The sequence below is a fragment of the Nerophis ophidion genome, linkage group LG11 (genome assembly GCF_033978795.1).
Source record: "Nerophis ophidion isolate RoL-2023_Sa linkage group LG11, RoL_Noph_v1.0, whole genome shotgun sequence".
In the NCBI taxonomy this organism is placed as follows: domain Eukaryota; kingdom Metazoa; phylum Chordata; class Actinopteri; order Syngnathiformes; family Syngnathidae; genus Nerophis; species Nerophis ophidion.
The window spans coordinates 55551956-55575977 of NC_084621.1; the positions used below are offsets into that span (position 1 = coordinate 55551956).

General features: G+C 36.1%; 2 protein-coding genes and 1 long non-coding RNA gene across 6 annotated transcripts in view; 2 read left to right on the top strand and 1 right to left on the bottom strand.

Moving 5' to 3' along the window:
• Positions 1-24022, top strand: part of LOC133562270 (cholecystokinin-like) — a 292686-nt gene that overhangs the window by 174350 nt on the left and 94314 nt on the right. The window lies entirely within an intron of this gene.
• Positions 1-24022, top strand: part of trak1a (trafficking protein, kinesin binding 1a) — an 84782-nt gene that overhangs the window by 57699 nt on the left and 3061 nt on the right. For all 3 annotated transcript variants that reach the window (XM_061916289.1, XM_061916291.1, XM_061916290.1), the window contains 10 exons: positions 6201-6306; positions 6596-6674; positions 6763-6893; positions 6965-7039; positions 10615-10752; positions 11280-11356; positions 11437-11676; positions 13191-13519; positions 15389-15805; positions 22030-22132. In XM_061916289.1, the coding sequence (XP_061772273.1) occupies positions 6201-6306; positions 6596-6674; positions 6763-6893; positions 6965-7039; positions 10615-10752; positions 11280-11356; positions 11437-11676; positions 13191-13519; positions 15389-15805; positions 22030-22132 (1695 nt within the window). The remainder of the gene's footprint in view (positions 1-6200; positions 6307-6595; positions 6675-6762; positions 6894-6964; positions 7040-10614; positions 10753-11279; positions 11357-11436; positions 11677-13190; positions 13520-15388; positions 15806-22029; positions 22133-24022) is intronic.
• LOC133562267 (uncharacterized) lies at positions 5712-13692 on the bottom strand. Its single transcript, XR_009808870.1, has 3 exons — positions 13345-13692; positions 6727-6872; positions 5712-6624 (listed from the first exon to the last, which is right to left on the bottom strand). It is a non-coding gene; the product is annotated as an uncharacterized LOC133562267 (long non-coding RNA).

Genomic DNA, 24022 nt, shown 5'->3' on the forward strand with positions numbered 1-24022 from the left:
TCACCGAGAGATCCCACCAGCTCTTTTGTTATGGGGCACCTGTGTTCCACATTTTCATTAATTTCAATAATGTGGGAATTAATTTGACTGTTTCTTATTACAAATGCACTGTTTTTAACGTTGCAAGTGATAAACGCTTATATAGTGAAACGAAAAGAGATGGCATCAATATACATAATTAAAGATGCATAAATAATCAATGTTTAATTGAATCTTAGCTCCTGAATTGTAATCGTAGTCTAACCGTGAGGTGCTCAAAGATTTCCACCTCCCCTACTAATCATGGCAGACTTCATGAGAGCCAGCGAGGACTATTTTGGGACAAATGATAATCCAGAAGCTTAAATTTTTGTGCATGAATATACAGAGAGTGAGTTACATGTTTTGGACATGGAGTGATAAGTAGAGGTGGTTAGGCTACCCACAAATTATATTCAAGCAAGAGTAACATTACTTTAGAGTATTATGACTCAGGTAAAAGTAGTTATCTACATAATTACTTGAGTAAGTCAGCATTCTGTAAAAAAATGTACTCTAGAATTGAGTAAATTACAAGTAACTTCATTCAACTTAATTAATTGCTATTTTTTATTGGTTCTTGGACTACAACCGTAGTTGGTGTGTGTAAGACATAAAAATCATATACAATTTACGCCAACATTTTTTATCGTTGGAAGTGAAATTCTTGTAGGCTGAAATGTAAATAGTTTTACTGACACAGATGACAGCACAAGATATAAGGTAAATGTTATTTTTACTAGAATGAACGTAATCATTAAAGATTTCTGCTGCCTTGTCTGAAATCATGTCCCTATTTACAACAAATGCGTTACTATGCACTAAGTTCGTCTTATTTGTTAAATAATTCAGCTACATGTGAAGTTTTTTTTTCCATGCTCTTATCTCTAATGTGACTGATGGCCATACGTAGTGTGCCTATCGTACACTAAAGGGCGGTTGTGGTCCTTTCAGCTTGTTTAGCTATGTGGTAATGTATATACAGTAGATGAGAATGCTACATGCTGATATTAGTGCTAGTAACTTTCAAGTTCCGAATATAACAGATAACTACAGCTTTCCACTGCTATTTGGTGTTGTTGATAATGTGTTTAAGGTGCTTACAAAAAACTTGTAGTTATTAGGATCATCAGAGATGTTTTAGTCAACTATTTCACTATTTAATGTTAACACAAAAAATGCAATTAGTTGTATTGCTGGTTTACATTTCAATAATATTGTCTAAATTGTTGTACTTGGACCTTTTATTCTTACATTAGTGATGTGCGGATCGATACTGAAATATCGATACCAGATCTTAGTGGTCTAATAGAAATTGTCAAATCAACATATCGATACTTTTCATACTTTAATTATTTCAGATAATGTATATAATTATCAAGAACAGTGTAAATTGACTAAATCATAAAGATCTTGTCTAAATTAAACATGTTTGGTGAGAACTACTTTTTCTTCCCCCTAGGTAAGTACGTAATGCACAAGCAAAACAATTACTGTCAAAAAAAGGAGTTGCTCCGTTTTACAATACAGCTAGTGTATTTTTTAAAGTTAAATATAGGTAACACATTCAGTGCAAAATAACGGCATCATTTGAAGATGATTCCCTAGGAGCAGCATCACTTGAAATACTAATAATTGGACTAGACACATTAGGTATATTTGCACAAGGTATTTGATCGGTATTGTTGACACCAGCCTGAACTTTACTCTATCAGATAAGAAAAAGAAAATCAGCGGTATCGCACATCACTATCTTACATCACTAATCGAAGTGTTTATAATGTTGTGGTTAATTGAATGAATGAGATGCTGTCTTGAAGTCATATGTAATCTACCACTAATTATTATTGTTGGTACTGACTAAGGAAAAATGTTGTATTTGTATACATAATTTATACATTTATATATGCATTGTGTGTGTACTAGAGATGCGCGGTTTGCGGTCTCATCCGCGGAGTCCGCGGATAAACCGCGAGTCGAGCGGGTGACATGACGAAAAAATTGATTTTAATTAGATTCGGGCGGGTGGCGGTTGAACCATTCAGAAATATTTGATATATATGGTTCTGGGATCAGTATCCTTTACCATTCAAAGAGCCATTTAAGACCCGTGTCAAAAAGCGAAGAAGACAATAGGAGACGCAAACATTCTCTAGAATGACTGCCGGCAGTCACCCAGATAATAAGTATTAGGGCGTGCTATGACACCATTGGCTATGTCGCCTTCTACAGTATGTACGATCTGCTTGTCAGTCCAGCAACATATTCTGTGTGGCTTCCGCAGCAACCCGCACGCGACTGCAAGGCATACTGGGTGACACAGAGTACACTAATGGTTGTGATATAAACAATTTTAACACTCTTAGTAATATGCGCCACGCTGTGAAGCCACACCAAACAAGATTGACAAACACATTTCGGGAGAACATCTTCCCAGTAACACAACATAAACGCAACACAACAAATACCCATAATCCTTTGTATCGATGACACATCCTGACTATTTTATACACCCCGCTAGCAGCAAACAATTTTTGTGTCAAAATGCGTCTTTAAAGAGGTTTCTGTTCACTACTTCTCTAACACAGCCGGGATGGGCTGGCGCCATGTCACGCAATTAAAGTGTCTTCTTTGGGAACATTTTTGATACGTGTGAAACAAGTAAGTTTCTATTTTATCATTTACTTTAAAATTATTGACCTATTTTGGCTATGATAGCTGTACTTTGTGCATGTTTGGCATAAACTGTAACTTTTTATGCCAAAACAAGCATTAAGTGGGATCGCACTACTGGCTTATTCCTCATTGCCTGCAAATAATGTAATATGCCAGGCTGCGGATGATCGGTAGAATGGAGTCAAACATCAATACTGCTTATGTTAAATTGGTGAAACACAGTCATGTTACCGTACCAACAAGGCACTGTACCAGGAATGTTGACAAATGTACCAGGCATGTTGACAAATGTACCAGGCATGTTGACAAATGTACCAGGCATGTTGACAAATGTACCAGGCATGTTGACAAATGTAACGATCGGGATGAAACACAATGTAAAGGCTTAAAAATAGCATTTCTTCTTCAAAAAAGTATTTAAATAAAACTGGAAAGTATATTGCATTAAAACTACTCTGACAGGTACAATTTATCCAAAAGTTACTTAAGTAAATGTGACGGAGTAAAGAGAGTGCGTTATACCCACCTCTGGCGAAAAGCAGATCCAGCAAGTAGCAGTATTGCCAAGTGCTATTACACAATAAATACAAACTATGAACATAATAAAATAATATCTGCGTTTACAAAGACTGATGAGATATGTATACCTTCACGTTTAAGGTGAAAAATGTATCATAATCCTCACGCAGGGAAAAAAAAGAAAACTGGACACACACTAGCGTCTTTTTATGTCTTTCTCACGATCTCCGGGTCTAAGTTGAATGTCAAAGTTCACCAAGTTCTCGGTCTATAGCCACAGCCTTCTGATATACAGCTAATATTAGCTGCTTTGTTCGTCACCTTTTACTTGCCGTACATTATGAGTTAGAATGTATTTAAAAAAAGAAAGACGTAGGTTTTCTTTTCTAAAATAAAGCTTGTCAATGAATTTAAAAAAAAGTGCGGTTCCCCTTTAAGGCTATGTTATGATGCAACCCTGTTGCAATTCTCTTCCAAAACACAATTTTCATTGACTAATGATCAGTGTTGCCACAGTTACTTAGAAAAAGTAATCTGATTACTGTATTTTTCGGAGTATAAATCGCACCTGCCGAAAATGCATAATAAAAAAGGAAAAACTATTTTTTAAGTCGCATTTTTGGTGGAAATTTATTTGATAAAACCCAACACCAAGAATAGACATTTGAAAGGCAATTTAAAATAAAGAATAGTGAACAACAGGCTGAATAAGTGTACGTTATATGACGCATAAATAACCAACTGTGAAGGTGCCTGGTATGTTAACGTAACATATTATGGTAAGAGTCATTCAAACAACTATAACATATAGAACATGCTATACGTTTACCAAACAATCTGTCACTCCTAATCGCTAAATCCCATCAAATCTTATACGTCTAGTCTCTTACGTGAATGAGCTAAATAATATTATTTGATATTTTACGGTAATGTGTTAATAATTTCACACATAAGTCGCTCCTGAGTATAAGTCGCACCCCTGGCCAAACTATGAAAAAAAATGCGACTTATAGTCCGAAAAATACGGTACTCATTTTAAAATTAACTTTGTTGGTTTACAGATTGTTTTAAAAGTAACTAAATTAGATTATAAGTTCCTTTATTAGTTACAAATTGTCATCAGAACAGAGTGTACAACAAACCCTAATGTTGTTATCTTTAGCTGCCACAAAGTCAGAATAATGGCCATCTCTCTCTCCTCCATCGTTTTTTATGTTTTTGTTGTTTCCTGCTAAGTGTGTAATGCACCGTGGCGCAGACAGGATTTTGGGGGACCAAACTGTCAGCAAATGATTTCATTCTTTCAACCTTCATTAAAATGTGTTACTGTTATGTAAACAACATACATACTGTATATAAATTAAAGGTAATTGTATGCTGTAGCAGAAATTATAGTAATAGAATGTGAGTGTGAATGTTGTCTATCTGTATTGGCCCTGCGATGAGGTGACGACTTGTTAAGGGTGTACACAACCTTCCGCCCAAATGCAGCTAGGATAGGCTCCAGCACCCCCACAACCTCCGAAAGGGACAAGCTTTAACACAAGTGAAACAAAAAAAATGTTTGTTTGTACCAGCAATTAGATTTACAAAGTGAGACTAATGTATATCATACGCTCATTACATTCAACTCAAAATATTTAAAGTATTCTTTAAAATAAGTTTGATGATTATGGCTTACAGCTTATGAAATCCTCCAATTGGAAAAACAAACTGTAAACCGTGATCAAAATGGTCAAAATGGATACATGGATGATACAGCAGAGGATCGGGAGAATGTCGTGGTCAGATGAAATCAAAATATAACTTTTTGGTATGAACTCAACTCGTCGTGTTTGGAGGAAGAAGAATACTGAGTTGCATCCCAAGAACACCATACCTACTGTGAAGCATGACGTGGATATATCATGCTTTGGGGCTGTTTTTCTGCTAAGGGGACAGGACAATTAATCCGTGTTAAGGAAAGAATGAATGGGGCCATGTATCGTGAGATTTTGAGTCAAAACCTCCTTCCATCAGTGAGAGCTTTGAATGGTTGACCAAATACTTATTAGCCACCATAATATACAAATAAATTATTTAAAATTCCCACAATGTGAATTCCTGGATTTTTTTTTCACATTCTGTCTCTCACAGTTAAAGTGTACCTATGATGAAAATTACAGACCTCTGTCATCATTTTAAGTGGGAGAACTTGCACAATCGGTTGCTGACTAAATACTTTTTTGCCCCACTGTGTTTTTGCTAAGGAAAAAGACACATAAAGTAACGCACAGTAACTATTGGATAAATAACTTTGGTTTGTCAATAGAAAACATATATTTGTCATTACTGAAAAACTTATTATATTAAAAGAGTGGGGTTGTCAAACTAATTTTATCTTAGGGACTGCATGGAGGAAAATGTATTCCCACGTGGGCCAGACTGATAAAATAATGGCATAATTATTTAAAAATATAGACACTATGAAAAAAATATATATATTTATTTTGGCCCAAAATAAAACAAGCAAATTCATAAAATGTACATATTACAACTAATCCTCTTGGCAAAACACTTTAAGTTAGTTTAAAGTTCTGAAGAAAAAAACGGTGCAGTTTAAAAACACCACGAACACAAATAACTTTGACTGTGTTTTCACAAACTTTTTAACTTTAAGCACTTCCTGTTCAGCATTCTTACATTGGCAGTTCACTGAAAACATTTTTGTAGAAGCAATCGTGTCTTTCCTCAGACCGCCACATTGGTGAAATCAACAACTGCCACAATACATTCATTTATCATCATTCAAAGATTGCAGTTATAATATAATCAAAACAATTGTAAAATATGATAAAAAATGTTGCCAAATTAAAGTAAAATGAAATTAAACAAATGTAGAAACACACATGTTTACAATGGAGTTCAGTAGCTTAGTTCATTAGCATTTGTACCAAAATGGCCAGTTGGTGTATAACATGTGCACTGTTGATGATTGTTTTCCACAGTGTGCGACCCAGTGAGAACGTGTCCGCCCCAACTTGTTTCCCCTTGGATTCTTTGCAGAAGAAACTGAAAGATTTAGAAGAAGAAAACAAATCTCTACGATCTAAGGTTCATACACACTTAAACATCCACTGTATCATGCACACCAGTATTTGTATTTGCGCAAAATAATTTGTATCTTAAGCACAATTGTCAATTAGGGTAGTGATTCACTCGGCTGATTTCCAGGCAGACAACTGTGTGTGTTATTGTTTGTCAATACAGTACGCGACTAAAGACCGCTAGAATATTCACTAACATGCTCAATGTTACCTTAATGTACGTCTCCGACATGTCTCCTGTGTTAGTACAAGTTATATATTGGACTGTTTATGTATATTATCTTCTTCTACTCCAGGCAAGCCATTTAGAAACAGAAACAATCTCCTATGAAGAAAAAGAACAACAGTTGGTCAATGACTGTGTTAAAGAACTCCGTAAGTACTTCAACAACTTCTACATGGCTGGATCTTCACTGTCATTTTTCACCGTTTTCCTTTTGCTGCATCCCTCTGATGTTCTCAGGTGATGCCAACGTGCAAATGTCTTCTCTGGCTGAAGAGCTGGCGAGGAAATCTGAGGATGCTTCCAGACAGCAGGAGGAGATCACTCATCTTCTCTCCCAGATAGTAGACCTACAGAAGAAGGCCAAAATGGTGTGCAGTCACTGAATGTTTCAGTTTTTCTCTGACGTATACACATTTCTTAACATGTATTTTTTTTGTAGTATGCTGTGGAGAATGAAGAGCTTACACAACACCTCAGAGCTGCCAAAGATGCCCAGCGACAACTCACTGCTGAGGTGATTAAAAAACAAAACTTTGATGTGCCCATGAAAGGATGATGAAAATACATTATAAAATGATAGCTATTCGGAATTAGGGATGCAACGATTAACCAGTTTTACTATTTAATGTGGTTAAAAGCGCCTGTCTTTTTTTAACCCTAATGGCTGCACTCCACAATTTGTTTCAGTAGGGCTGCACGAGTTTGAGAAAAAAAACAAATTGCGATTTTTCTCTCCAAAATTGTGATTTCGATTCGATTTGTGATTGTTATATACGTAAAAACGTATACAACTGCGAAAATAACAAGTGAAGAAAGACATGTTAGTTTTAGATTCACAATCAACATATTCTAATCTCAAGGTGCCACCCATTAAAACAATATGCTATCATTTACTATGAAAAATATTAAGTTTTATGCAAACCAACTCAGAGCTTTTGTCTACATCATGCTGTTAAACTGAATAAATAATGGATAAAAACTAAATGTGATGTAATAATAATATATATTATGTATGCAAATATTCATTTAAAATGATATAAACTTGTATTTCTCATTACTGTAGAATTGCTTACCATTGTACCGTAATTGGAAGGTAAAAAAAACTTTATCTAAATAAACAAAAAAAAATTGACTAATTTCTGTAAGCAAAAATGTTATCTAATTAAGTGTTGAACATCTTAAAACCTCTAAAGTCCTTAGTGGCCACATGCGTGGACAGCACCTTTTAGCTCTTATTTCCAAAATGGTGTACACTACTGAATTGTGGTCTTATGGCCCTTATGTGGACACTTACACTGTCATCTGTAGTGTCAGGAGATTATAGTTTGGGAAAAAAAAGTGTAAAAATAAGAATTAGCATGTTACTAAACATGAAGTACACGCTTGTTACTTATGGACTAAAGTACATCATATTCTTAGTTTTTTATTGTCATTATGGTCTAATAAGCCCATATAGCAAAGAGAAGTAAAAAAAAAGCATGTAGACAAACAGCTTGGGCCTTAAAGAGGAACATTATCACAACTTCAAAAGGGTTAAAAACAATAAAAATCAGTTCCCAGTGGCTTGTTGTATTTTTTGAAGTTTTTTTCAAAATTTTACCGGTCTCGGAATATCCCTAAATAAAGCTTTAAAGTGCCTTATTTTCGCTCTCTGCGAAGACACTGGCCATTTCCCTGCGACGTCACACAGTGCTAAACAAACAATGGGAATACCACGGCAAGATATAGTGTCATTAGCTCGGATTCAAACTCGGATTTCAGCGACTTAAGCGATTCAACGTACGCACGTATTTAAACAGATGGTTGGAGTATGAAAATATTGAAGAAGAAACTGAAGCTATTGAGCGAATAGCTATTGACGCTATTCATAGCCATAGCATGGCCGAATAGCTGCGTTAGTATCGCCGGTAAAATGTGCGAACCAAACGATCAGGACTTTCGCATCTTTTGACACCGGAGCAACTTAAATCCGTCGATTGGTAAGTGTTTTTTTCGCATTAAATGTGGGTGGGAGGAAACGTAATATATTTGCTAATGCATCTGCAGGTTATCCATTTATCTCCGTGCCATGTCTGCCTTAGCATCGCCGGTAAAATGTGGAGAAACTCCAGCACATTCAATGAGGGTCTGGCGGCAGACACTTTCGCATCTTCGGGCCAGTGGTGCAACTTGAATCCCTCTCTGTTAGTGTTGTTACAGCCTCCGACAACACACCGACGAGGCATGATGTCTCCAAGGTTCCAAAAAATAGTCAAAAAAACGGAAAATAACAGAGCTGAGACCCAGTGTTTGTAATGTGTTGAAAATTAATTACCTCGGCGACGTCACATTATGACGTCATCGCTTCCAGCGCGATAAACAGAAAGGCGTTTAATTCGCCAAAATTCACCCATTTAGAGTTCGGAAATCGGTTAAAAAAATAGATGGTCTTTTTTCTGCACCATCAAGGTAGATATTGACGCTTACATAGGTCTGCTGATAATGTTCCCCTTTAAGAGGTTTTTAAAGAATGTTTTTTTCTTCCACTTGGAAAAATTAGGTCGGACATTATCTTTCTGTTTATTGCTATCACATGATCGCTTATTCTCCCGTGGCAATACTCTCCATTCAATTTGACGTTGAAATATTTCCACAAGGGAACATCTGACTTTATGTTATTTTTTTCCTCCTAATTTGTGTTACTTTGTGGCAGTTGTCACTGGCGCGTCTCGAAGCTCTTTGTACCACAATGTTGGCGACGGCACCCCTCTCTTTTCTCCGCCAAGACAAAGGTTGCGAATGAGTGAATAGAGGGGTCACTGTGTTCAATTAATTCCACTGTTAAAAAAACGCGCTCAGGGGCTAAGAACGATGTACAAAGTAAGACGTTTTTCTTTCTGTTTCAAACGAGAGACGAACAATCGATCAGCAAACATGTTTGTCACTCAAATACCAGGGACGGTGGAGGGAAAAATAACAAAAAACTTTAGCCTCTCAAGGTTATTTTACCACACTAAATAAAACCTCGACGTGGACCCGATTTTGATTAAATGTGCAGCTCTATATTTCAGCCCTCACTTGCTATAAACTGACATTAGCTTGTACGTTATTTTTTGGCACAACCTTCCCCAACGAAAACTAAGCTACACCAGCAGTGCACACAGTTATACACACCTATAGTATTTAAATACACGCTAGTATTAGCTAGAAAACGGCAGCAGGACAAAGCAGCCAACTTTTTTTCACAAAAAAAAAATGGTGAAGTCGGCAGTGTGGGAACATTTAAGGTACTTAAAAATGACCAGGGAGTCATTGAAGATGTTGGCTCACCCATTTAAGCTTAAAGAAAGTAGTAGCTAAAGGGTCTAATACGGCCAACATGGTGCAGCTTTACGCGCCAAAATAAAAGTAAGACATAACACTGCAACAGAGTTAAATGATGTTAGTGGCAATACTTCATGAAGAATTAAGTTAAATATAAATGTTTCACCTACAATCAGTAGCTTAACATTGAGTCAGTTCAGTGTAACAAAACCGCAACTGATACTAATTCATTTAACGTCACAGATTGTTTCTTCCTGTCTGTGTTGAATAAATTATAGGCATTGTAAGTAAATATATATATATATATATATATATGTATATATATATATATATATATATATATATATATATACAAAATGTGATTATAAATACCAGGCATGGATGACAGATAACACTTGACTTTATCCTGGGCGACTTTAGTCTTAGTCTTATATTAATAATGCAATTATTTATTTATTGTTGATAATACTTTTTAGTTTAGTTATTATTTTACACAACTATGATACTGTTATTTGATTACTCTTGTATCAGCCATTAACAACTAACATCAAAATCTCTAAAGACTATGTGATTTGACAATTTTGTTGTTGTGAAATTAATAATTGCACAACAACATTAATAACTGTGGTTATTACTCAGACTATAATCGTACAGTCCAAATCTATTGTTGCATGCCTATTCGGAATGCAAGAAAGGAAATATAGATACATTACTTGTAAAGAGTTACTTCTGTTTGATTAATTTTATGTATCTTTACCCTTGTTTTTTCTTTCCCCCCTCCAATAGTTGCGTGAGTTGCAAGACAAGTATGCAGAGTGCATGGAGATACTGCATGAGGCTCAAGAAGAGCTGAAGAACCTAAGAAATAAAGCTCATCCACCTAACACTCAGAGGCGTTTCCATTCTCTGGGCTTGTTCCCAATGGTGATACTTTTTTTTTTGTTGCACAGCAAAAAGTATGTGAACCCTTTGGAATTTCTTAAATTTCTACTTAAATTTTTTATAAAATATGGTTGACAATTAACAGAGTCTGCTTAATGTAGTACCACATAATAGTTTTATGTTTCCATATTTTCTTAAGCTGTTAACATTTGCAGGACAGAGAGGAACCTCAACCAAATATTTATTGTAGTTGCAGATCAGATATGTAACAATCAGAATTAAGTTTGGATCGTTTTGCTTTACAAAATTGTTACAGTTCTTTTTTACCTCACACAGTAGCACACCATAGGCAAAAGGAATGGTCAAATGCACCCTGATTTTTGCACAAAATGTGAAAACAAAAAATTGTTAAGTTCAAGCAGACACTGGAATTTAATTAAAGATTAGACCATAATTTATGTTCTGATCAGCAATTTTTGTTGAACGATAAGAAATTCAGATACCTCACATATCTTTTCCTCCCACTGTATGAGAAGTACATATTTGTTTAAATAATTTGCCTTTTCTAGGATTCTCTGGCGGCAGAAATAGAAGGCACTATGAGAAAAGAGCTACAGATGGATGACCCAGATGTAGAGGAGCAAAGGTGCACATAATTAAAAAACAGGTTGGCGTCATTCCTCACATCTGTGTTATTCTTTTTTTTCCTGTGATTTGTCATTGTAGACTGCAGCCAAAACGTGTGTTCCAGACCGTTAAAAACCTCAACCTCATGCGTCAGCAGCGTTCATCACTCGCCCCCTCCCCGCTCAACATCCCAGGCTCCAATCAGTCATCATGCATCAATTCGGGCCGCTCCAGCCGGGTCGGCACGCCTTGCTCCAACTCCATATATGGCAGTGAGACAGGAAGTGGGATTGTTCTGGACAACAGAAGTAGCTGTATCCTGGAGACACCGGATGATGGGTACTAACATTTTTGTCACAATACCAGAATTTCAGGGTGGGAATTTTCGGCCACCTCACAATTGGATTGCGATTATGATTCAGGAGCTATAATTTGATAAAAAATCGATTATTGATGCATCTTTAAATCAGGTATATTGATGCAAATTTACATTCCTTTTCACTTCACTAAATATACATTTAGTCACCTGCAACTTTTTAAAAAAGTGCAACTGTAATAAGATATTGTCATCACATTTATTACATTTATGGAAATGTGAACATAAGTGCGCTAAAATAAAGGAGCTGGTCGGATCTCTCGGTGCAGTCAGCCAAATTATAAACTGTCTGCATCACTTTTTTACGATAAACATATCGATTATTTATGTTTACTAATTGACTTTATAATCGTCCTTTTTAGTGTTGCGATACATCTAAAAATCGATTATTTCTCCCACTTCTAGTCAATAATGATATCATGAATTATTTATACTCATTTGATACAATGACATAAGTAAAAAACGCTTAACCCATGTACTTTTAAATTCACTGCTTTATTGAAAACTGATTTAAACTGTCAAGTATTTAGGATCACTGTTCTTTAACATATTCATGCACAGAGTTTAAATTGCTATCTCAGCTGCTAAGAGGCCTGTAGCCTCCCAATATAATAAATAAACAATACTGTGCTTTAGGGATGGACCGATCAACAATTTAGGCCTTTGATCCTAATCCGATTTTTTGGCTTTCGTATTTGTGATTATTCCAAGCTGATTATTAAATCCTGCCGGTGTCTTTTTATATGCGTAGCAGCAGCACCTGAAGTGAATGTGAAAGTGTGTTATAATTATTACAGGCAGCTGGATAAAAAATAAAAATACAGATAGCCCTATAATTTGTCCAGAATCTTAACGGTCCTTCTGCACCCACCCAGTTTGAAACCAGTACCATCCAAAGCTAAAACTACCTACAGATCAGTGAAAATAGGTAAAAATCGGCCCTGATCACATCCAAAGATTGGGATCGAGACATCTCCCCTGTGCTTATAGATATGTTCATAAATGACAACAATTGTCAACTATTTTATATCCTCTATTGATGTTTTCTTAGCAAATTATGGGAGTAATAAAGTTCATTTTGCACGCTTCTGGAGTTTTCTGTGGTAATGCACACTCCATGGGTGACAGATCTCCGATCTCACTCATATTTGATTACTTACACCTCTTTTTCACTTATAATATGTACCTCTACTCGCTAAATATAGCTGCAAAGTGGCTAAAGTGAATGACAGATAATTTCTGCCATGTCTTATTCTCTGGCAAACCAGGCACGTATGAGGTGTATTGTGACGCAGAGTTACGCCACGCCGTATGCTACACTCCCCACACCTCCATTAGAATTCATGAGCAAAGGCAAACCGGAGGCACATTTTTTACAGTAGTTGATCATCCAAAAAAAGGCCAGTATTGATGTATTGTTTGTGTGTTGGTATCAATACTTTTAACTTGGTTGTAAAACTATTGTCTCTCTGTCCAGGTCAGAGGATTCAAACAAGCGGCCCCCTGGAACCCCAGGCACCCCTGGCAGTCGGGACCTGGAGGCAGCCCTGCGGCGTCTGTCTCTGCGCCGCGACAACTACCTCTCAGAAAAACGTTTCTTCGATGAGGAGAGGGAGAGGAAGCTGGCTTACCTTGCCAAAGAGGAGGAAAAAGGAGGAAGTGGGAGTAGCGGAGGACCGGGAACTCCAACAGAAAGTCTGTTCTCACTGTGCTCACATCCATCCTTGGGCAGCGTGTGGTCGGGGTACTCGTTCACCGCCAGATCCTACCTGCCGGAGAAGCTGCAGATTGTAAAGCCGCTAGAAGGTGATTATTCCTCTCAGAGCCACAATCCTTTTAATCCTCCACGCAACCATAAAGACAATCCTATTCCCTTACACAATGATACTGGTCAAAAATCCCTACATCCTGATGTCAAACAGCATAAGGATCAGACTAAGTTAGAAAAGATTCAAAATCACTCTGACTATCAATATCTAATTTTACATACTTGTCCTCAGTCTCGCCTCAGAGCTCCACCCTCTGCAGTAACAGGTCTGCTGCAGGTGTTAGAACCACAGGAAGGCAGGAACATGCAGCACTCCTTCTACTTCAGACACACACAACCACGCTGCTGGTTTGAAATTTAATGTTTTGTGTTTCACTATACAGTAAGAATATTAGTACATTCATGGATTTTGGGGTGGCCAGTTTTAGAACATAACATTTCACCCTGTGTGTTAATCACAGACAAAACAACATGGCAACTTTAAGAGGCATTTGTTGTAGCTTGTTTTTATTGGGAAAGAATATTTGTTATGTTTGTAGTTCTAGTTGACAATTGCTTTATTTAACAAACTACACACATAACATTCTTAACTGATTTAAACTCAATATTTTGTTATATTAAATGTACTAAAATAATATTTATAGCAAGCGCCACTTGTGTGCATCCAGTCAACAATTTACTATTTTGTGGCACCACCTTGTGGTTCGTATCTGCTATTTCACCCCAGTATAGAAGCAGAAAGACTGATTAAGCAGCCTGCGAAATATCAATCAATCAATCAATGTTTACTTATATAGCCCTAAATCACTAGTGTCTCAAAGGGCTGCACAAATACAGCAATATTGGGTTATGTTTTGTTCATATTGCATGACTGATTATTATCATTTGCACATGTTGTTTAAATATTTAAAATTATGTATTTTAGTGGCATCATGAATGTGAGATGTAGATACATTTTACAATTCTATTCTTTGGAAATGTGTGACCTTTCATTAGTGCTCCTCCTTGCAGTTGTTGTCCATTTCACTTTACTTTCTCTCATATAGGCTTGGGCTAATAGTCAATAAATAAATTAATTGAACAATAAATAAAAATTAACAGGAGTAATATTTTTTGGGGGGTTTTTGTTTATTTAGTTGGGAGGATTAAAAGTTTTTGACCTTCCGATTGTAATGGTAAGAAAAAGTAATGAGAAATTAAAGTTTAATGCGTTTGAAAGTAATACTTCCTTTAATAATTTGACCGCAAAATAATGCTGACAACAATATCATTTTTCAGCTATAATGTTTGACAATATATCCTCCAACAAAATGTATTGTCTGCCCAGGCCTCCTCTCTTCCCTTTTCTTTAGTTTGGTCTTGTCTCTGCAGTCATTTTACTGTTTTGCCTTTCTTTTTTCTTTGTGAAAGACTTGAATAAAATTCTATTAATTTTCTTACCTACTTTTTCCTTGTTCTTTTTGTTGCATTGCTTCATGTACTGACATCTTTTTTAAGTTTTTCTTTTCTGTCATACATGCCACAACTTTACTTTACTATTGCAACAATGAGCCATACGTGTACAGCATATATTAAGAAAACATAAAACTTATATATTTTTAACATATGTTACTTTTCAGGTCTGCTATTGTGTTTGTAACATGGGAAGTGTTTGTCACAATTATTTTTCCAGTTATGTTCACATATGTAAACACAGCATGCCCTCCCCACACACATACATATAGATAACGGAGTAGATAAATGTACTTGGTCTGTCCACTCAAAATAATTAACGTAGATTTATTTCCCCGTAAGGTTCATTAAAAACTAAATGAGCTTTGTAGTTTATAACAACGTAATCTGTAAAAAGCACGTTTTGATGAACGAGTCCTGGAAATAACTATTTTTCTGACTTGTCTCCCCTGTAGGCTCCGCTACACTCCATGCATGGCAGCAGTTGGCTCAACCCCACATGGGCGCTCTGCTGGATCATCGACCTGGAGTGGTCACTAAAGGCTTCCGCACTTTATCGCACGAGCAAGACGAGGCGGCTGGCTGGCAGTTTGACCAACCCGAGGAGGACGAAGTCTTAAGTGACTCGTTACCGGGCTTAGCGGACCGTCCGTGTTCTACCTCTTCTCCTTCCATTTGCTGCAACACAAATAGCAACGTCGACATCAGTAGCCGATCTGAAAAACTGTGTGGCGAAAGGGAGACAATTCTGCTGAAAGACGGACATGTCAGTCCCTCTGCAAGCCCGCCGCCCTTTACCTCACCGCAGTCTTCCTCTCAGATGAACGGGCATGTGGACTTCATGGAGCTCGGCACATTGGACCACCTGCCTGGTGAGGGAGTCTCTTAGCTGGTGTCTTTGTTTCCTATCTCCCCACCCTGGAGCATGGGAATTACAAGGTGCAGGGGGTGTAATAGGTGGGAGGGGCACATTCAGGAAAAGTCATTCAACAGACCCCCAGCATCCCAGTGTGACATCACATCTTGCATGGTCATGCCTTCATCCCATCTGCAGTCCCAGTGTGTGCAGACACGGAACTTCATCCAAAAACAGTACTTGCACTTTTTTTTATCTCTTATACTTCTATTTTAATCTCCTTTACTCTCTGCCTAGTTTCCTTTTGGTTGCGTTGGGGTGCATATTCTTTATTGATTTTTCTAAGGCATTACCAATCAAAACAGCTCGTTTTAAATCTCATTAGTTTGTCCAGTATGCATCTTTTTTACGGCCATAACACCAATCTTCTTTAAGCTGAAAGACGTCAAGGTGTCCTTTGTGGGTACTTATGTCAACCACTTTGAGTGTTGGGCTGCAGCGCTGAATGGCTATCGACTTTTAAAAGTGGCTGAAGCTGCAGTGGGCGCTCAGAGTCATGTGAGTCATATCAGGTGTTATTGGAGCAGCTGTCTGAGTCACATGAACACATGACAATCATAGCTGGTTTATATTGGAGTTGACCTCGTGGCTTGGCTGTGCTGAGGCTCATCTCACAACACACACTGCTTGTTCTTGCTCCAAGTAGCATAGCTAAAGCCTTAATTAAAACTAAACACAGTGCAAAATAGGGCTGCACGATAAATTGACATTAAGGTTTTAATTAATGCGGTTACCAAACCGCCGTACTTTGTCCGCCATCACCGACATTTGAGTAACAGACATGTTTGCCAATCAGAATTGTCAAACTAGCGTTTTTTTGCCTCCTGGCCAATCAAAAGTGTTTGAAAGATGTATTGTACCAGTAATGGTGAGGACTTTTGCATTTAATTAAAAAATATTTTATTAAATGTTATTAATACACAATAATAATAATCATAATATTACACAAAAAGCACACACTATGGTGGTAAAATAACTGTAACTGGTAAAAAATGGATATAAAAAAATGAAAACAGAAAACTGAATTGTATTTTTTCATATTGCGATTGTTATTTAAATTATTTTTTGTTACCATTATTATATTTTTTTACTTGTTTAATCGTTACTAATTTATAACTAGTTCTTTTAAATTATATTTAAAGTTGAGTTTTGTTGGTACAATATTCAGCGCGTTTTTTTAACAGTAGAATTTACTGAATGCAGTGAGCGGTCTTTACACTCATTCACAATCTTTGTCTCAATGGGCAGAGAGCAGGACTTCCAGCTTACACACACAGGATTCACGCCTCCCCACTCGCAACTCACTAGTAGGAAGTTGCGCAAAAGTAACTATAAAAGAGGAAATAATATGATTACAAAGCCAAATGTCCCATTGTGGTAATATTTCAGCTTCAACCAAATGGGCAATGTGAGCCCATCAACATTGCCAAACAAGTGAAAATGCCGTGATTGGCTGCGGAAAAAGACAACCCGGCCTAGTTTTTTCAACTGAGAAAACAAATGCACTTTAAGACGTTTTATATTTACATAAGTTACATTTTTGCTCACAGAAATGAGTCCATTTTATTTGTGTGTTTATTTATTTAGCTTAACTAAATTATAGTCCAGGAGTAAACAATTCCACAGTAATGAGAAACAAGTGTATATCTTTTCAAATGATTACTTTCATTATTATTACGTATATTATAATATAAATACTACATCGTTTTTATCGTTTATTTCTTCAGTTTAAGAAGAGCATGATGTGGACAAAAGCTCTGAATGTGTCTGCTTGATAAAAAATATTTTTGAAAGTAGGTTATTGCACCTTAAAACATAAATATGTTGATTGACAGTCCCAAAAAATGTAGCAGTTTTATGCATTCATATGTATACAATGTAAAAATTGCAAATCGAATCGCAATTTTGAAGAGAAAAATCACAAATAAGTGTTTTCTCAAAATCGTGCTGCCCTGGTGGAAAATACTGCAATCTTCTGTTTTGTGCAAGTGTTTTTAATCCTTGTTCAGTTGCATATAACACATTTGACCCTGAACAAATTCTGAACTTGTTTTTTGTAAGGATAAAGCAGGTGTTATAAGTGAAGTTAGTGCGTATGGACAGTGCCATAGAGAATGATCCAAAAACAGGACCATGCATTTTTGCTTGGGATAGCATGACTCAATAATATTAACCCCTTTCATGCATGAAATACGATTTCAGGATTTTTTGTGTTTTTCTCTTATGGTACCTCCCAGTGCAATACAACATGCAATATTTGGTTCGTGATAAAACATTATATTACGATATGTCATTAAAATTTCCACTAGGGTGGACTAGGGTTGATGAAATACATTTTTCAGAAAACATGGCTAAGATAAGATTTTGTGAACACTATTAAATGTTTTTATAATGATCTTCAAGAATGTGTTCACGTATTTGTAGTACAGTATATACTCTGATAAGGTTTAATGTATTGCAAAAAAAAACATTGAGGTTCCTGATTTCAAAACAACCTTTTTAAAAGATGACAGGCAGTAATTGTAACATCCACAAAATACTGTTAAATTAATTTATGTTACTAGAATGTATTTGCAGCCATGAGGTAGCTGCAGGTGATATGCAGCCATGCTTTATATGACAGTCCAAATATAGCCAACCTATAATGGACACATGATTAATCACAATTTACTCAACCCACATAATAAATGTTTAAGTACTTTTTAATGTATATTGCTACTTAGTGGTTGCTTGATGTCCGCATATTTTTATACATGCAGGAGCGCTTTAGAATAAAAGGAATTTCAGATCAGGGTCGTCACTCCTTACACAGATCCCGAGCTGTGCGGAGGGCCTTTACACAGGACTTTATATGAAGTTTTACAGCAAATATTCCTAGCCCCTTCCTGCTCTGTCACTGATAAGAAAATAATGAAACATTTCCCCACGTTGTCATTGTCCCTGGTGGCGCAAAGTATTAGTGCTGGGATCAAATCCCGGCCAGTAGGACTGCATGATTAATTGAAATCGAATCGACATTGAATTTTTAATTAGTGCGGTAAATAACTGCAAGAGGCTGAGGTTGTTTTGTTTTTTTCCTCCACCATTGACCGACATTTGAGTGACAGCTATGTTTGCCTACATAAATATTGAGCCTCACATTTGTTTGTTTCTCGCTTCAAACAGAAATAAAGACTTTGTGCCTCGCTCCCTGCCCCTGAGCGCATTTATTTAACAGTAAAATTAACTAAACAGACCGACCCCTCTTTTTAGTCTTGACAATCTTTGTTTCGGCAGAAATTTGTTTGGGGCGCTGCCACCAAAGCACTCGCAGTACAGATAGCTTTGCGATTCCACAAAATTAGGACAAAAAAAAAAAACGGATTAAAAAGCGTTGTGGGAATATTTCAGCTACAAATCACATGGGCAATATGAGCCCATCAACACAGCCTAAAGAGCAAAAATGCTGGCGTGATGGCGATAGACGAAAAGACAATGTCTGACCTCATTTTTCCAACTCAAAACAAAATGCACTTTAAAATGTTCAATACCTATTTAGGTGAAATGTTTGCTTACAGTCCCTTAATAAGTCAATTTTAATTTTGGTTTGTTTATTTATTTAGGATAATAAAGGTATTTGACTTCCAATTACAGTACAATGGTAAATAATTCAACAGTAATAACAAATGGGTTGATATCATTTTAAATGTTTTTTGCATTATTATTAAATATGATTACATTATATTATGAACACTGTTTAGTCTTATCGATTAATTATTGAGGTATAAGCGCATTATGTAGACAAAAGCTTTAAGTCCGTCTGCATGAAGACAGATATTTTTGGAAGTGCATAATTGGATATTGTTTAATTGTGTGGCATCGAGAGACAAGAATATGTTGATTGACGGTCTAAAAGTAACATGTTTTCATTTGCTTATTATTTTCAAAGTTTTATACATTTGTATGTATAAAATATAAAAATCGCAAAACGAATCACACTCTCACTGGAGAGAAAAATCGCAATCAGGTTTTATCTCAAAATACAATAGAATAGAATGGACTTTATTGTCATTATATTTGCATGTAACGAGATTAAAGACTCCAATTTAAGGTGCGGTAGTGGGAACAAATATGGGGTAAAATAAATAACACAAGAGGTAAAAACTAACAATTGAAATAAACAGACTACTATGCAATAAAATGGTGCCAAATGGTGTAGCCCTTGTGTCCAGGGATGTGCCAGGAACATGTGCAAATGTATGTTTAATTAGGTATTTTTCACGCAAAATACCCCCAAATATTCCTCACCCGGCTTTGCATGTCTATTGTCCGTCTTGTCGTGTATGCCCTTACAACAGTGCACCTTTGACATGAGACTCGTGTGCATTAGAGAAAACAGCTTAGAAAATTAGCTGTCCACTGTAGTGACCACAAGGATTAAATTGCAAACATCTAGACCAGGGGTCACCAACGCGGTGCCCGCGGGCACCAGGTCGCCCGTAAGGACCAGATGAGTCGCTCGCTGGCCAAATAGCCCAAATAGCGGCACTTACCAGTAAGCTGCCTCTATTTTTTTTAAATTGTATTTATTTACTAGCAAGCTGGTCTCGCTTTGCTCTACATTTTTAATTCTAAGAGACAAAACTCAAATAGAATTTGAAAATCCAAGAAAATATTTTAAAGACTTGGTCTTCACATGTTTAAATAAATTCATTTATTTTTTTACTTTGCTTCTTATAACTTTCAGAAAGACAATTTTAGAGAAAAAATACAACCTTAAAAATGCTTTTAAGATTTTTAAACGCATATACCTTTTTTACCTTTTAAATTCCTGCCCCTTCTTTCCTGACAATTTAAATCAATGTTCAGGTAAATGTATCTTTCTATTGTAAAGAATAATAAATACATTTTAATCCAATCCAATCCACTTTATTTATATAGCACATTTAAACAACAATAATGTTTCCAAAGTGCTGCACAGCCATGTTAAAAACAATTGTAAAAAAATAAATAAATAAACAAAATTAAATTAAAAAAAGTATATATATATATATATATATATATATATATATATATATTATGCTCCACCAATGACTGAATAAAAACAAAAAATAAATGAATATAAAACCAATAAAAACAATATAAAAACAAATATGATTAAAAACTATTTTAAAGGGTAAAATCAATTAAAACAGTAAAATAGAAATCAAAGTGTATAAAAAACACAGAGGACAATAGAGGACTAGAATTAGAATTAATTTTAATTTAATTCTTCATTTTAGCTTCTGTTTTTTCGACGAAGAATATTTGTAAATTATTTCTTCAAACTTATTATGATTAAAATTCAAAAAAATTACTCTGGCAAATCTAGAAAATCTTTAGAACCAAATTTAAATCTTATTTCAAAGTCTTTTGAATTTCTTTTAAAATTTTTGTTCTGGAAAATTAGAAGAAATAATGATTTGTCTTTGTTAGAAATATAGCTTGGTCCAATTTGTTATATATTCTAACAAAGTGCAGATTGGATTTTAACCTGAACCTATTTAAAACATGTCATCAAAATTCTTAAATTAATCTTAATCAGGAAAAATTACTAATGATGTTCCATAAATTATTTTTTTAATTTTTTCAAAAAGATTCAAATTAGCTAGTTTTGGTGTTCTTTTTTTTTGGTTGAATTTTGAATTTAAAGAGTCGAAATTGAAGATAAACTATGTTTCAAAATGTAATTTTCATTTTTGTCCTGTTTTCTCCTCTTTTAAACCATTCAATTAAGTGTTTATTTTCATCTTTTATTCCCTACAAAAAACGTTCCGTAAAAGGAAAAAAAATGTACGATGGAATGACAGACAGTAATACCTATTTTTTACATTTATATACCGGTATATAGATTTATTTATTAAAGGTTAATTGAGCAAATTGGGTATTTCTGGCAATTTTTTTAAGTGTGTATCAAACTGGTAGCCCTTTGCATTAATCAGTACCCAAGAAGTAGCTCTTGGTTTCAAAAAGGTTGGTGACCCCTGATCTAGACTAATATTTCATATTGGATAAACAGATGCTTCTGCTTTTGCTTCAGGTGGCTGATACTGGCCCTTTCCCCCCTCTCAATATGTTGTACTTGGGTATATTTGTCTGAATATTACTAACATCCTCCTGTATTCTGCCCTGAACTCTCTTCTCTTCTTTTCTGTCATGTAGTCAACTTCCCAGGGAAGTGTGTATCGCACACTAGCTCCACATACACCTTCACCACCTGCAGGATTCTCCACCCCTCTGATCAGCAGACTTCCGTGTCCCCAAGGTATCAAAAAAATAATACAAAATCGGAATTGCTTGAAAACATAATGAGATACTTGACTTGAATGTATTTGTTATGGTCTATTGTAAGTACTTCTCTAGTTCGGGTAGCGCTGCCACCTTCGCTCACTCTGTCTGTCATTGGCCTGGGCAGGTCATGTGATGAGGAAGAGGAAGTGGAGATGTATCATATGGTTGTCATGGCTGGTGTAGAGCAGACCCACTGACTGCACCCACTGGGTTGCATGTGGGTGAGAGAAGGCATGGGTGGGTGTGTGTGTGTGTGTGTGTGTGTGTATACTGTATATATATAACATTTGAGGTAAATCTGGCTGATAACTCAAATATCTGTTACAACTAACATCTACATTTGCCTCGAGAGCTACATTTACAGTAGATAACTAACAAGACATGAGTGACCCAATCACTGAACTCATCTTAACTGTGCTGTGCCTTCAACTGGAATACCGTATTTTTCTAACTATAAGTCGCAGTTTTTTTCATAGTTTGTCCGGAGGTGCGACTTATACTCAGGAGCGACTTATGTGTTTATTAACACATTACCGTAAAATATCCAATATTATTATTTAGCTCATTCACTTAAGAGACTAGACATACAGTGGGGCAAAAAAGTATTTAGTCAGCCACCGATTGGGCAAGTTCTCCCACTTAAAATGATGACAGAGGTCTGTAATTTTCATCATAAGTACACTTCAACTGTGAGAGACAGAATGTGAAAAAAAAATCCTGGAATTCACATTGTAGGAATTTTAAATAATTTATTTGTAAATTATGGTGGAAAATAAGTTTTTGGTCAACTATTCAAAGCTCTCACTGATGGAAGGAGGTTTTGGCTCAAAATCTCACGATACATGGCCCCATTCATTCTTTTCTTAACACGGATCAATCGTCCTGTCCCCTTAGCAGAAAAACAGCCCCAAAGCATGATCTTTCCACCCCCATGCTTCACAGTAGGTGTGGTGTTCTTGGGATACAACTCAGTATTCTTCTTCCTCCAAACACGACGAGTTGAGTTTATACCAAAAAGTTCTATTTTGGTTTCATCTGACCACATGACATTCTCCCAATCCTCTGCTGTATCATCCATGTATCCATTTTGGTATAAACTCAACTCGTCGTGTTTGGAGGAAGAAGAATACTGAGTTGCATCCCAAGAACACCAGACCTACTGTGAAGCATGGGGGTGGGAACATCATGCTTTGGGGCTGTTTTTCTGCTAAGGGGAGAGGACGATTGATCCGTGTTAAGGAAAGAATGAATGGGGCCATGTATCGTGAGATTTTGAGCCAAAACCTCCATCCATCAGTGAGAGCTTTGAATGGTTGACCAAATACTTATTTTCAACCATAATTTACGAATAAATTCTTTAAAAATTCCTACAATGTGAATTCCTGGATTTTTCCACATTCTGTCTCTCACAGTTGAAGTGTACCTATGATGAAAATTACAGACCTCTGTCATCATTTTACGTGAAAGAACTTGCACAATCGGTGGCTGACTAAATACTGTTTTGCCCCACTGTATAAGATTTCATGGGATTTATCGATTAGGGGTGACAGATTGTTTGGTAAACGAATAGCATGTTCTATATGTTATAGTTATTTGAATGACTCTTACCATGATATGTTACGTTAACATATCAGGCACCTTTCAGTTGGTTATTTATGCGTCATATAACATATACTTATTCAGCCTGTTGTTCACTATTCTTTATTTATTCTAAATTGCCTTTCAAAAGTCTATTCTTGGTGTTAGGTTTTATCAAATACATTTCCCCAAAAAATTTACTCCATGGCGACTTATATATGTTATTTTCCTTCTTTATTATGCATTTTCGGCAGGTGCGACTTATACTCCGGAGCGACTTATACTC